Source organism: Ammodytes marinus (genome assembly GCF_949987685.1).
Source record: "Ammodytes marinus genome assembly, chromosome: 9".
Classification (NCBI taxonomy): domain Eukaryota; kingdom Metazoa; phylum Chordata; class Actinopteri; order Uranoscopiformes; family Ammodytidae; genus Ammodytes; species Ammodytes marinus.
Window position 1 is genome coordinate 13,470,651 of NC_137213.1, and position 14,836 is coordinate 13,485,486.

At 40.2% G+C, this 14,836-nt stretch overlaps 1 protein-coding gene across 1 annotated transcript; it reads right to left on the minus strand.

Moving 5' to 3' along the window:
* Positions 1 to 4,021: 4,021 nt before the first annotated feature.
* Positions 4,022 to 7,908, minus strand: gata6 (GATA binding protein 6; the record flags this gene model as incomplete). The annotated part of the gene is made up of 6 exons (XM_080034029.1): positions 4,022 to 4,186; positions 5,029 to 5,126; positions 5,236 to 5,326; positions 5,435 to 5,560; positions 6,362 to 6,528; positions 7,011 to 7,908. 6 exons carry the CDS (start codon positions 7,906 to 7,908, stop codon positions 4,022 to 4,024), a joined length of 1,545 nt encoding a protein of 514 aa, XP_079890155.1.
* Positions 7,909 to 14,836: the final 6,928 nt, after the last annotated feature.

Sequence of the window (14,836 nt, forward strand, 5' to 3'; positions counted from 1 at the left end):
TTGGCTAGTGTTTCAAAGTTAACTGGTGGAGTGTGTGATTCACTTTCAGGTTACAGGGTTATACGTTGACAAGGAACTTTTCCTTTCGTGTCATAACAAAACTCTTTGTTTTTGTCTTTTTCCGACACTCTCAGCCTTCAATCACATCTCCTCCCATTAAGGTCCCATTCCTGATGACTTCCTGGCATTCCTTAAAAAAAATACACACACACACACACACACACACACACTAAAGAGCTGGGGCAAAGATTTGTGTCCACGTCACTCTTCTCCACCAGAATGGTCATCCATTCCGACACCAACCTTTCCCTGAACATACTCCCACTGTTTCTGTAATAAGTAGCACTGGCTATGCATAGTTACATTATCTCATTGCTACACTATGTGGAGCAAAACATTCAGTTTTTTTTAACAGTGTCCTTGCTGCTGTTTTATTATTAGAGGGGGAGGAGTTAAATATACCACCATCATTTCTACTGAACCTTTCTCTTGTATGTGCTGAACTTCCTGTGAGTAAGACTGATATTTAATGTCAGGGGAGGAGGAGGAGGTGCCATATTCATTCCTATAATAGTCATGGCTATGTTTGCATACTGGGGAGGTACAATGCTGTGTGGACATAGCTTTCAAAGCATGGTTTGGCTGTCTATGAATGTGACACAGCGAGTAAAATCACAGAATAGTAATTCAGAACAATACATGGTGTGTACCAGACTCTCTCTCAATTAGAGATCTTTTGATGGGACTCCAAAGCTAGAAAAAGCCTCCACAAACAGGACAGTTATCATGTTTTTTAAGTGTTTTTTTTCCCCTTGAATGTGCCCTGGTGTCTGTCGAGGAAACCCAAAAGGGCTGAGTCAGAGATCCCATCTCTTCCGGAAGGCAGGGCCAGCCAGTGCTCTCCTTTGAAAGGCAACATGGAAAGATCAACGGGCATCTCCTGAGGGAGCCACCGTGCCATACTGTGCTGCTGCCCCGCATGGCCAAAACAGCCGTGGGGCCTGTAGTCTGCTGCTTCACTGTTTACTTTAGGAGGACTTTCAACTCTGCGTAGCCATCAAGATCCCTGTATTCACCCTCTTTGCATGTTACGTCTATCTCCCCCTGTACTCTCTCTTTTTACTATATCCAGCATATAGGATCACTCCCTTGGTCATCATTACAACTGTTTGCTAAAGCTTGCATCTCTGTGACAAACTCCATTCAAAATCACTTTACAGATAATAACTGTGCAGCTTGCCGTTTGCAATGGCTCTGCATGAACCTGGTTGTTGATGTGACCCTCAGCTCTGCGCACATCTATATATCCAGATGAGAGCGCAGGGAGGACTTCGCTGCGCATCTTGTGTTTATATTTCCTCCCTCGCAGCACCATGGATACCAGTCAGACGGTGCCAAGGTAGGACCACCTCATAAATTCACAAAGCCATAAATATTTGCCTGTGTTTTGAGTTCAACACCAGTTTGCATTTACATATCTGAAGGTGGTTTTTGTAATTCATCTCCAGAGGGAAGCTTGAGGGCTCAATAATGGTTGGTGGTCCGAGTGTACAAACTGTGCTTTATATATAACACCCAGCAGCAAATGAAGACATGCCAAACATTTCCATTTTTGAAGTTGGAATGCCAAACTTAACACTAGAAGCACTAAGGCTGAAAAAAAAGGATTATGATTGATGATTTGGGTTGTATTATTCTGAAAAGAAAATGTCAAAAAGTTGTGTCTTTGGCAAAAGAAAAAGAAAAATAAGTGCAGTTACGCAGTGTAGCACATTCCTCAACACTCAATAAACTCAGCTAAATCAATGTGTCAAAGAGCAGAGGGATAAGGCAAAGCCCAGACATAAATCTTAACCATCTCTAAAATCTTTTCATGTGGTATTACTCACAAGCCATATTCGCTTAAGTACAGTAAACATTGTGACAGGTACTTTGAGCTGCTGGTTCAAGAGGACACAGGAAAGTGGATTGTGCTTTGAGCCTTCAGGGGCCAAGAGAAAAAAGGAAAAACTCTTCAGTAAAAAATCTGTCAGGAAGAATAAAGGCTTGCTTTAATAGAACATAAGCAGAGTGTGGAAGCAAACCACCCAGACAAAGGTGGAGATCCAATAGCATCATTTTTAGTTTGAGATTAGCTTGGATTCTTTTTTCATCGTGTGCTTCCCTCCCAGTAATAAAAATTTGAGAAGAAAAAAAAAGAAATTGGGAGTTAAAGCATCGCTGTGATTGTGTCACATAATATTGCTATCATGCAAGAACATGGTTCTTCCCACAACTTCAAACGTGTGGCTTTTCCGTCCTTTAAAACACAGGGTAACTGTAAATGCATTTACATCAGCAGAACAATTTATTTTGACTGAATTTAAATAAAATTATTTCTTATAAAAAAATAATAAAACCACAACAAAAAGTTTAAAAACAAACATGTTATTTCAAACATAAATAAGTCCAGAAGAATGAATGACATGCCCCTGTTTGGATGTAGCAAGTTGTGAAATAAAAGGATGGAAATAAACGTAAGAAAAGCCCTCTTTACGCTACGTTTCACATGTAAATCTAATAAGATTGCCTTCTCCCACACCCAAGCTACGGCAGGAGGACATGGACACAACCTCTACATTTTAAATTGTTTTTGATTTTGACATGCCACCCCAGGCAGCTGTGAAGTCAATATTTCAACCACAATGAAATGTGAATTTGGATGAAATTATTGCATTGGAATATAAATAGTTTTTTTTTCTTTTATTTAAATTTTGGTTGACCCCTTTAACACCTCAGTATGTTAAAAATAATAGGGCCACATTACACTTCTTTCAATCCTTCCAGGGATTGAACATTATCAGAGGTGACCTTGATCTCCACCTTGGTCTAATTTTGGTGTGAAACTGATGAACAACAGTACGTATTGTGCGTAGGTGGCATTGCGAAAGGTACACAGTCAGGTATAGTGCAGCCAATAGTCTTCTCCTGCAGTTCTAGGAACAGAAAGGTCAGTGGGCCCACTGCTATACTGGGTGTGCTTTGTTCAAACAAGCCATCCAGCTGCTTTACATGTAAAAGGGTTTTCTGTAGCTTTGCTCTGAGAATAGTACCTTAATGCTACCCAACAGATGACAACATGAATATATCATTTATTTTTTAAATAGTCAGAAAGAGTTGATTTAGATTTTTTTCAGTAAATAATTAAACAAACCCACTAGATGACATAGTCTTTTATACCCTGTTTAAACCAAACTAGTTTCAGTCAAATACAGTAAGAGCTTTCAGTGGAAAACATGTGCAGATTCAACACTACTGTACTAAAAAACAACCATTTCTAAAGAAACAAAAAATAGAAAAGAAGACATCAGAAATGGCTAAACTTCTAATCTATTATTATATCTTTATTAACAATCATAGCCATGTTTTCATAAATGGAAGATTTTATAAATATTTTTTTTCTTTTTTTTGATTCATAAAAGTTGTCTTGGCACTTGTGGCATGATTCCAGTTGTGGAAAGGGAAAAAGGAACAACAACAAAAAATATATAAATGTCTTTAGAGAATACAGCGCTTTACGAAGCAGTGGTATCCGATCAACAGCTTTTTCTTTCGGAGAGGAAATCCATAATGTACTGTAATAATGTTGGCATTATTTGTTAAGGAAAAAGACACCTTGGTTCTGTGCCGTGGATGGGAGAGAGAGGTCGAGTGCATGACAAAGAGTCCAGAAGCCATTTCCGAAAGCAGGCCGGGGCTGATTGATTGCCTGGCCTGGAGATTTCCCTTCGTTTTATTTCGGCATCAACAACAAGATCCCTGCACCAAAATGGAAACCAATCCCAGCTACTCCACTGCGCTCGGTTCAAGATTAAGGTCGCCTCGACCCTTTTTTTCTTCTCCCCCTGTCCGCGTCTTCTCCAATTGGCTACGATGGAAGGAAACACAATGTTGCCCCCAGAAATACTTCCACACTACATAGAAATCCAAACAGAAGGGGGCAAAGGGATTTGCTGTCCTCCCAAAAGATTTTTGTGACTGTTCAGGCTAAAGCCATGGGGCACCAGGGTTCACCCCTCACTGAAGCTACATCTGATGGCTGGGACAGACCCACGCTGGTGTACAGGCTGTCCTGTCCCGGGTACTTCACCGAGCCAGAGCCGGAGCCTGTTCCCTCCCCTGAGCTGGACAGCACGGACGAACTGACCTAAAGATACACAGGAAATAAAAGCAAAATTGTATTTTTTCTTTTTTTAAATAATTTTCTTTTCCTTTTTTCAACAACAGCATAATAGCTTTGTTAGCCATCAAGTGTGAATACTAACACAAAAATGTCCTTCTGGAAAAATAATACTTATACTAATAAATATACTATACAGAGCATACAAAAAAAAACTAAAGTAATAGAAATAATGGCATAAAAACATAATGAAAAGTAGAAATTGCAAATTAATATAAGCAAATTGATATAATAACTAAATGTACACAGTCCAGTAAAAAGGTTTAGGTAATCACAATTATCTATAGCCTCTTTGTATTGTAATTTGGTTCAACCACTAATCAGTTATGGAAGAGTACACAGCTTTAGCCTTTTTATCTTAGAAATGGCTGCCTTGCCTGTTTCAAAGCAGACATTCCTGATATATTAAATAAGCATTTGCATGCCATCATATTTGTTTTTTAGACTGAGATGACTCTTTCATTACATCACTGGGAAAAAGCACCAGATCCTGAGCAATGTGAAGCTCATCTTAGTTTAATATTATGAAGACACAGCAGTCATCACCGCAGAGTGATGACTGCTGTTTTTTTTTGCCAAACACCTGCTGCATTGTTCAGATTCAAATATTCCATCGTCAAGATGCATAGGATTTTTGCATTTAAAACAATTGAGGATTGCATTGTCAAAATCATAAACACCCACAATGCATTGTAGGCCTACAGGTTAGACTTGTTTCACTTCTTTGTCACATTACACGTGTGTACAAATATTTTCTTTGAAAACAAATGTACCAGAATAAAAAATAAAAAATGTTTTTGTAATCTTACCCCTGACACCTGTCCGGAGGGAGAACTGTTTTTCGAGCAATCTTCAGAGTTTGATGAAGATGTGGATGTGGGAGTCATAGAGACCGAGTTGTTATTTCCTACAAAAAGATATAAGAAATGTATTGTTGTTGAGATCATTTCTTTAAAAATAAAATGTTTAAGGTGAATAATCGTCAGTCAAATAAGCAATAATTATCAGTGACTCACCACCAGACGATCCCTTTGTTTTATTCAATGTTTTCGGTTTTCTTTTTCTCGTTTGGATTCCCTCTTTCTTCATGGCGAGCGGCCGAGGTACCTACAGGTTTCAGATCAGGGGTTAATATGAGTTTTATGATTTCACTGATTAATATAGAGTGAATATTACATTTTGAAAGTAATGGGGAAAATAAAATGTTTGACTCACCCCATGTAATTTAGTGTACAGTCCGCACGCGTTACACACCGGCTCTCCCTCCGCGTTCCTGCGCCACAAAGTGGTCGTGCTGGTTTGACAATTGGCGCAGGACAGGCCGATTCTTCTGGACGTGGACTGGTGACAGAAACAGAACATAAAATTCATGATTAAAATCAATATGAAACATATATCAGTGAACAATTACATATGTGTGCAAACTTGGAGTCTCTGCCATCCCGCCTATTAAGTCAAAGAAAATGTTTCCAAAGTAAAAAGAAAAGAAAAACACCCCACTAATTCAATTACACTTTCGGCCATTCACACCCCATTTCCTAACAATAACACGGGCCCTGTTATGATCTCTATTTAACTGCCATTTACGCACGGCTATTTGCAGCATGTTCATTTTCAGGGAGTCCACGCTTGACAAAAAAAACTGTGCGTAATGCGCGTAATGGCAAAAGGAAAATATTAACCATTATTGCCACCTAATCAGGTTAAAATAGGCGACAGAAACGGAGAAAAGGCTGAAAAATGAAGTGCCCGATTAATTACTTTAACAAATAACTCAATCCAATTAAAACAGTAACTTCAATTCATTCAAAACCAAATCATGGGAAACCAAATATTCCCGCATCGCCTAAATGCCTATGATTTTTCAATGATAACTTAAAATCACCTATGCCATTGATTTAAACAAAAACCTCAACTCTCTAATCAAATGTCAAATATAGGCTGTGCATTTTACAAATACATTTCTGCCCAAGATCAGTCACAGAAAAAAAAATCTAATTAAATATGAGCTAGAGCGTGATATATCACAGAAAACGTCTCTTTTCCTGCACTAGACTCTGTGAATATCGTCGGCGATAACCTCCGGCCATTGTCTGAGGTAATTAGGCAGGAAATTGAGCGGTTAAGTGGTCCCCTGCTTACCGTCCGTTTCTGTGGTTTAATTAATGGCCGGCTCAGCCCATTCATTTTGCTGTACAGGCCGCAGGCGTTGCAGAGAAAGTGGCCAGTGCCGTCGCGCCTCCACAGCGGCGTGGAGATGGAGCCACAGTTGACGCACTCCCTGCTCTCCCCCATGTCATCCAGGATATCTGAAACTACACACAGAAATACAGAAAGGCTTAAAATCAGTCAAACACACAACGTTATGGAACATGATGAAGAGAGTGCATGTCTCTCAGGTGGATGTGTCAGGTGAAACAAACAAAATCAAATTCACGTAAAGTTGAAGCTTTAGAAAGGACAAACACTAGGCTTTTTTTTTAAATAAAAATGACTAGCAATAATCCTGACACACTTCAATATATATATTTTTTTCATATACATTGTATGGCTATAGGCTACATATTCGGTCAGTTATGTCCTTGCATACAATAAGAGAATGATATATGTTTGCTATTCAATTGATTAGGATAGTCTATGCTGAATATATTTGATCGTTGGAGTTTTCTGGGTTCCACATGGGGAATAATTATTTTACAAAATTGCACTGAAATTCCAGAGCCCTGCTCTGAATTTAAAAATCAAATTAATCATTATTACTTCATTCCAGTAGGGAATACATATTTCTTACCTCCGTTTGGTCCCCTGATCAAGGGCGCGCCCCTGCTCTGCAAGGTGTGCAGCATCGTGTTGTCGAAGGGTCCCCCGGTCCACGGCGAGGGCAGCTGGGTCAGCTGCGGGGCGACAGAGTATGGAGAGTATGGACTCGCGTAGGTCCCGCTGAGGGGCCGAGAGAGACCGTACTGGTCTCTGCCGCTCACGTTCAGCGCGTTACTGTAGCCGGTACTGTCCCTGATGGGCGTCCCGTTATTCATAGGGGGACTCGGAGGGTAGTGGAACCGGCTGGAGGCATGCGGGCTCCCGGTGCTGTACGACGGGCTCTCCGGGGCCGACTGCGACCAGACCGAGTGGCTGGAGACGGCGTGACTCGGCTGCGCAGAGCCGCTCGCCTGCAGGTAAGAGAGGCTGGGGATCATGGGCCCTACCCGGGAGCTAGGCACGTAGACGGGGGAGTTGGGGTTGGAGTGCATAGTATAACCGCCGGTGGAGGAATCATATCCACTCTGGCTCTGGTGAGCCGCGGCGATGGCCAGCGTTTGGTACATGTCGCTCGGGTCCACCAGCAGGCTCGCTGCCTTGTGCGCTCCGCCGGACAGGACGAGTTTGCTGCCCTGGTCCAAGTCCGTAAAGAGCGGGATGTCCTCGGCGGTCAGGGTGTTGCTATGGTGGTGATGGTGGTGGTGTCCGAAGTGAACGTAGGAGTGTAGCGATGAGGATCTGCCGTCCGAGGAGCGCCGGTGGTGGTGTCCCAGTGCGTCCAGGTCGCCCGGAGGAGTCCTCAGCTCGTCCGAGGCGGGGCCGTCCCTCCTGCCGTCACCACCGGGCAGGTAGGTCTGCTCCGCCGGTGACCCTGGGCTGCTGGATACTTCTCGCTTGACCATGGACCAGCTGTGTTCGCCCAGGTCCATCCAGGAGCACTTTCCATACACCGTGAGGGGTTAATAAAAGACGACAGGGGAGTAGTCCACCCTGGAACGAGAAAAAAGAGTTGGAGCCTTAACGATGGAAGGGTATCAAAAATATAAAATATAAAGGTTTTACGTATGAGGTACAAAAGTGAAGGACAAATTATTCAAAATATAAAAGGGTCCCATAAACATCTGGACAGAAACTCGCCAAGTTGCTTGAAAAGCGCAACGCACCTCTGATTCGCAGCTCGTTTTCATCTTTTTGAGCGAGCAAGTTTGGCTACATTTCAACAAAGAGAGTTCAAAAAACTACCAAACTATGGATCTGACTTTTCATTTGCGTTCACTGACTTTCTAACACCTATAACTAACGATACAAGTCACTCCAATCCACAGTGACTGCCGTTTACTCCCATCAGGCGCTCTTATTAAGAGGCACTGGATCCGTCCTTGTCAAATCTCTGTCCTCCCACAAACACACACGCACACACAAGTACACACACAAACAAACACAGGCACACATAAGAGATAGGAAACAAAACGCAATATGTCTTCACAGCAAAAGAGATAACCGTTTGATAAGACCCAAAAAGCAGATAAGGGGCCGCGAGAGGCAGGCAGACTGGAGCGATAAAACACTACGAAAAGATGATTTCGCTGCTGCTGCGTTCAAAGCCAGATGTTTTAAGAAGCGATGGGACAGGAGACAGCCAGACCGGACTAAAGAGTAGACAATAAACAAAAACGCTTCTTCCAACTCTTACATACCTGCTATTTGTGTGCCATATAGAGGTCGCGTACGCAAAAGGTCCGTAATAGTGAGCCACTGCTGCGCTTCTCCTGGAAGTAATGGGAAACGTTAGAGCGGTCTGGCGAGGTTTATGAGAGGAGGCGCTTCTGGCGGCGGCGGCTGCGGGAGGCGGACCAATCATGAGTGAGTGTGAGCGGCTGGAAACGCGATGGGGGTGCCAGCCTATGAACTCCTCCAATCAATCACACGGAGGTAGAGAGACAGAGAGAGAGACAGAGACAGAGACAGAGAGAGAGAGAGAGAGGCGACTTGATCATGTCTGAACACTTATAATTCGCAAATGCACTCATGTTCGAGAGAGTTTTTTTCTTTTTTTTCATTCAAATTTGATCAAAAGTAAAATCTTAATCCATAACCAATTTAATTCTATATTTTTTTTCATTTAATTGTATTGTCTAGTATTGTTATACGGCTGATTCTAGCTCTAGACTATAATGTTGGTTTCTATTAGTCTACATTTATTCCAAACGTTCTGTTGACTGCGTTGCTGGAATGTAGGCCTATATCTAAATACATTTACTCAAATATTTTACAATTGAAAGAGATACTTTTATTTTACCTGTAAACGTTTTTTTCTCACACTTTCACAAAAGAAAATATATAGGCCAGTATTAGGCTATTTACTGCATTGTATTAATTTAGCTATACTTTACCAGTTATGATTTAACACTTAAACAGCCACATGGTCGTTAAAAAACATAGCAAATGAAGTATAGAACTTAAAGTATTACCTCCATCTAGACCAGCCACATACATTGTACATCCACATGATTAACAATCATGCAATAAATCATATTTGTCTGCACAATAAATACTATACTTTTGACATGTTAAATAGGCTTACATTTGACTGTAAATATGTTATTTCTGTAGGCCTACGTTTACTTACGACGGATATTGGAAGCAAGATTATTATTTTTTACATTTGTAATAATGGCATATTTTTACACAGTGATCCATATGAACACTTCTCTCAACCCTGGCTGATCAATGCATCGATATCAGTGTGTTCAAACAAAATGTTAAGGTAAAAGAAAAAGAAAACAACGAATTAAGATGACTTCGATTGAGAACTGCTGACTCAATTCACAATTACCACCTAGACTGCTTAACAGTGATACATACAGTAGCCTATGTATCGGTCATTGTATGGAGACATTTAATAATAGTAATCAAACAATAGCCTCTACATTGTATTTTTTCTCTCTCAATTTAATTTAGGCTTATTCACGAGTATCCTTTATTTCAAAGGTCTTGATTTAGGCTAACGTCGTCCTCTTTGTATATTCTCCATATTCACCCTGTAGTGATCAATAAATCTCCCCCAATACCCCACCTCCTCAACTAATTAGTTTATTTAAGTCAGACGCTTTCTTTCAGGATTAAATGGCTTCAGCTGTGTGGAAGCACAAACTCTCAGCAGCACACACGCACAGCTTTTCTTTGAACCGGCGATGATTCGCTCAGCCACAATATACATTGTTGAGTATAGAGTGGTGGAGGTGAAGTGATCAAAAGTGGCGAGGTGTCAATTGAATCATTCACTCATTTAACAGGGGCTCCTCGTGCGTGTTTCACAGAGGCTGACAAACAGTTCATCACACTCACAGCCATTCAGCGGGTATTTGCGTCTGTTTACATTTTGTCTGGACGGGAGATAGCTGCTGAGCACTGCAGAATGAGCTGCACAGAGATCTGAGGACTCCACTATTTACGACATTAGCATATACTACTAGGCCTGCTACTACGTCTACTACTAATGCTAGCCACTAATATAGGGGACCGAATCAATCATTTACATCTATTTTACTTGATCAAGTAATGCCAAATGCTTACTTCAATATACACTGATACTCAAAAAAGTATAATTAATATTCATATTAATATTAATATGACTTTTATGCTACTACTTACAGGCTATTATTGCTTTCAGGCTAATACTATCTAATATCAAACTCGCCTAATACCAGCTTTACATGGCACTGGAAGATGTGGGTAGCCTAATTTTACACATATAGGCCATTTGCTAATAAATATGACTATTACTAAATAGCACAACTAAAACTCCTGTTTTACTTCAATGTAGACTCAAAACTATCTATTTTAATGTTTAATATTACTACTACTAGGCTGCTACTATCACAGTTTGTACTGGAAGCTGAAAATCACAATACTCCAAAACCCTTGCTACATTCCTAAATGATTAGCTTTATCTTATCTTTAAATACCACTGCTGTTTCTATGGCTACAATTGTATCTCCTAAAGCTCTCTACTTTAGCCACTAATAATAGAGCTATACTCTCACAAATACTGTTAGAATTAGTCCACTAGTTCTGCATATTTTGAACCAATTTTATTTGTTTATTATCACTTCAATTGTTGTTGTAACGTAATGCTATTTACCGCTATAGTAGGCCTCTGCTGCAACCACACTATGAATATTAACATTTAATTAATTTTTTCTTTTAGTGTGTAAGGGGTCACCGTTGAATAAAGACTACGTAACACAGCAGTATTTCTAGGACTAAATACAGGTAGGCCTTTTGGGATCCTTTTAAAGCAGAGCTGCTGTTGATATTACACTACTGTTAGGCCTGTGGCTTTTATTATCACTGCTGCTGTAACGTATGGCTACAGTAGGTCACTGTCCCCACTGCTACTCAATAGTATTTCTGCTGCAGTTGCCTTTTAAATTGAGACATAGCAGTATTTTGTACTGGAGTTTTGTGTCTCTTTTTGTGTGCTGCTACGTGTGGAAATACATATAAAAACCTCGATCTGATGATATTCTAAAGGCTCCAAATTACCACAGATCTTCAATAACTCTGCTCATATTCATTCGTTTCATATTTACGCATGCGGAACCACTGTGCTGTCTTTACGCACGGGCTCCATGGCTTCTGCAATCGCTCCAAGTTTATAAATGCAACATTGACCTGGACAATCACGCAGCATCTGACAGCCGTGGTAACCGGAGAGGTTTTTGGGAGATGGGATTTTTTTTTTTATCAGAGGGAGTAACCAAACCAGGCGCTACTGTCTCCCATCCCACAGTTGTCAGGGGAGGTGCGGGAATACGAAATCCTGTTGTTGTTTTTTCTTATTTTTTTTCTTTTCTCGAATCCCCCACCCCTCCTCCTCCTATTCCCCCCCTCTCTCTCACTCTTTAACATCTTACTCAGTGGCGGCGCAGCCTGGAGTTGATGAATGAGGTGTTTTCGCAGTGATGTCAAAGTGTGCTGCTCTGACACACGGAGCCTGTGAGGAGAAGTGGCAGGACGCCGCCCTGTCTCCACATTTATCCAGAGACGGTCAAACACTGTGGGCCGGCCTGCCTGCATGGGTGGATGTCAGCCATGGTAAAAACACGCAGGCCCGTAATCTAATTATCCAAATGTGACTGGAACACCACATATATATATTTTTTTAAATTAGTTTATCTATGTTGTCATTGTAGCCGTAGAGCCTATGTTGCCAATAATAATATGCTATTAATAAGAACGATAACAATACAGTGAATTATTAGATTTATTTTGCATTTACTTACATATGATTCAGTTTTAGATTAAATCGGATTTACATAAAGGAACGCTCTATTCAAGATTGAATATTAGGAGTAGGCTAATATAGGCTAAAAAGTAGCTAATATATTATAGCAATATGATTTTTACTTTGAAAAAATATATCAGACACATATTAATACTAATGATAGCCTAATCCTAATCCCAAGAAATAATAATACATCGTCGTATAAATAAAATGTTAAAGCCTCTGTTTCCTTTTAAATTATTATTATTATTATTTACCCATGAAGACCTCGGCCCCAGTTTGATCTGATTCGTGTTTGTTTCATTCAGGAGGTGTGCAGGCTAATGGCCGACCCTCTTCAGGTGTCAGGGCCTTATGTACCGACTTGATAATGATTATCTCCGACACTCCAACAACTCGTCATAGGCCTGCTCCTGATTAGCCAATACTGCTGCAATATGCACGATGTTAACGAGATAACAAGGAGCATGAATTATTTACTGAAACAATGAGGATTACTGTCAAATTACGAATTGTCTAGTCCAACGTGGTGATAGCTCATTTCAGAGTTGGGCATAGGTTGCTGGTTAGTTTTTTTTTTCTCTCTCTCTCTCTCTCTCTCTCTCTCTCTCTCTCTCTCTCTCTCTCTCTCTCTCTCTCTCTCTCTCTCTCTCTCTCTGACTCAGCGACAGTGCCATTGAAAGGCAGTTTTGATTTCTCTGTCATACAGAGTAATAAAATGCACTACGTGGACATTTACACGCCCAACGCAAGCACAGGGACGTCTGTGATGTCTCGGTTATGATCAATGAGAAACGTCTGTAGCCTCTTGTAAAACATGCAGGTGGGAAGAGACGCAATTCGTAATTTTATTCCCCACCCAGCTTTTCTTTCATATCCAATTTAATGACATATTCATTAGCATACATATTTCCATACAGGTAGATACGTTCAATGAGACATATGCAGACAAAATGTGCATTATTTGCTGATATTTTAAAGGCCACATGAGGAGTCTGATGGCCTTTTATATATATTCAATACAATTTGACAGCTTGTAAAAAAAAAAAAGATTCCATTCTAAATGGGGGATCAAATACGGCAAACTAAATAATTTAGAGCATACACTGTATTAAAAGCAAACATTTTGAGATAATAGTAAGTGACACTAAAAACTGTTGATTCATTAAATTCTATGGATTTTAAATTGTCAGTTTTAATGGAATAATTTTTTAAAATTAAAATAGACAATCAACACTAAATTTCAAAATAAGATAGCCATGATAAATGAATAAATAAATGGAACATCTCCTCCCAACATGTGGTTGTGAAATTTTTGTTGTCCTCCCACTACTTCCTGAAATCTCTGCTTTTTGAAATACATATTCCACAGCAAAATATTAATAATTACACTACGATACTGTTTACAATGTTATAACAGGCTACATACCTTGTGCAAACTGTTGTGCACTATCACCTTAAATTAAATCAGATGTAATCTGCAAAAGTGATGTTTTTGTTACTAGTGAAGGCCTCACAGTGAAAGAAACACTCAACTAATAATTAAAGGAACAGGCTCACTTCTATTTCTTGTGAATATGTAAATCCAATTCCTGATGCATCAACTTAAATCAAACTAGATCAATTTCACGGGGGCATTTCTCCTCATGTTAAATTAACCAGAGCACCTGCTGTCTTCTCCAGAGTTTATAAACCCCATTTCTTTCTGCTGCTGGTTGTGCCTCTAAAACAGGGGTTCTCAACCTTCTGCAAGCTGGGCCCCCCCAAAGCTGGGTCATTGCAGTTGGGCCCCCCCACCGACCCTGACAACCCCCCCACCCCCACACACACACACACCACCCTACACAGATAGATAGATAGATAGATAGATAGATAGATAGATAGATAGATAGATAGATAGATAGATAGATAGATAGATAGATAGATAGATAGATAGATAGATAGATAGATAGATAGATAGATAGATAGATAGATAGATAGATAGATAGATAGATAGATAGATAGATAGATAGATAGATAGATAGATAGATAGATAGATAATCTATTATTGCTATTATCACAAGGGCTAGGCCAGTGGCGCACCTTTGAGTTGAACATTGGGTTTAGGGTTGGGGTCCGGAAATTTCTTATATTTTAACTTTAAATTCTGGTGCACTTTAAAAGCTAATTATGAGATTGTATCAATGAGACACTGAGGAAAGGTTTTTTTTTTTTTAAATCTCCTTAGAAGAGAAGAAAATAGTAGCCTAAATAGAACATACACAGAATAAATTCTACAATAGGTATACCTGTTATGAAAAAGCTTCACAAAACAAAGTCTATGATCAATGGGAAACACTGCTGTCTGACAACCCAGTTCAGAGAATGTTTCAACTATTGAGTCTTGGATTTGGAAAGTGGCCAGATTTAGCACAAAATGCTACCTGCGATTTATGTGCTGTGCAGCCTGAACGCAGAGTTGTGTGTGTCTCAGTGGCGATTCCAGGAAATTTTGAGTGGGGGTGGCCAAGGTGGGCCACAGAGCTAGAGTGGGGTGGCCATCGCACCCCTGAATGAATAGCATGTGA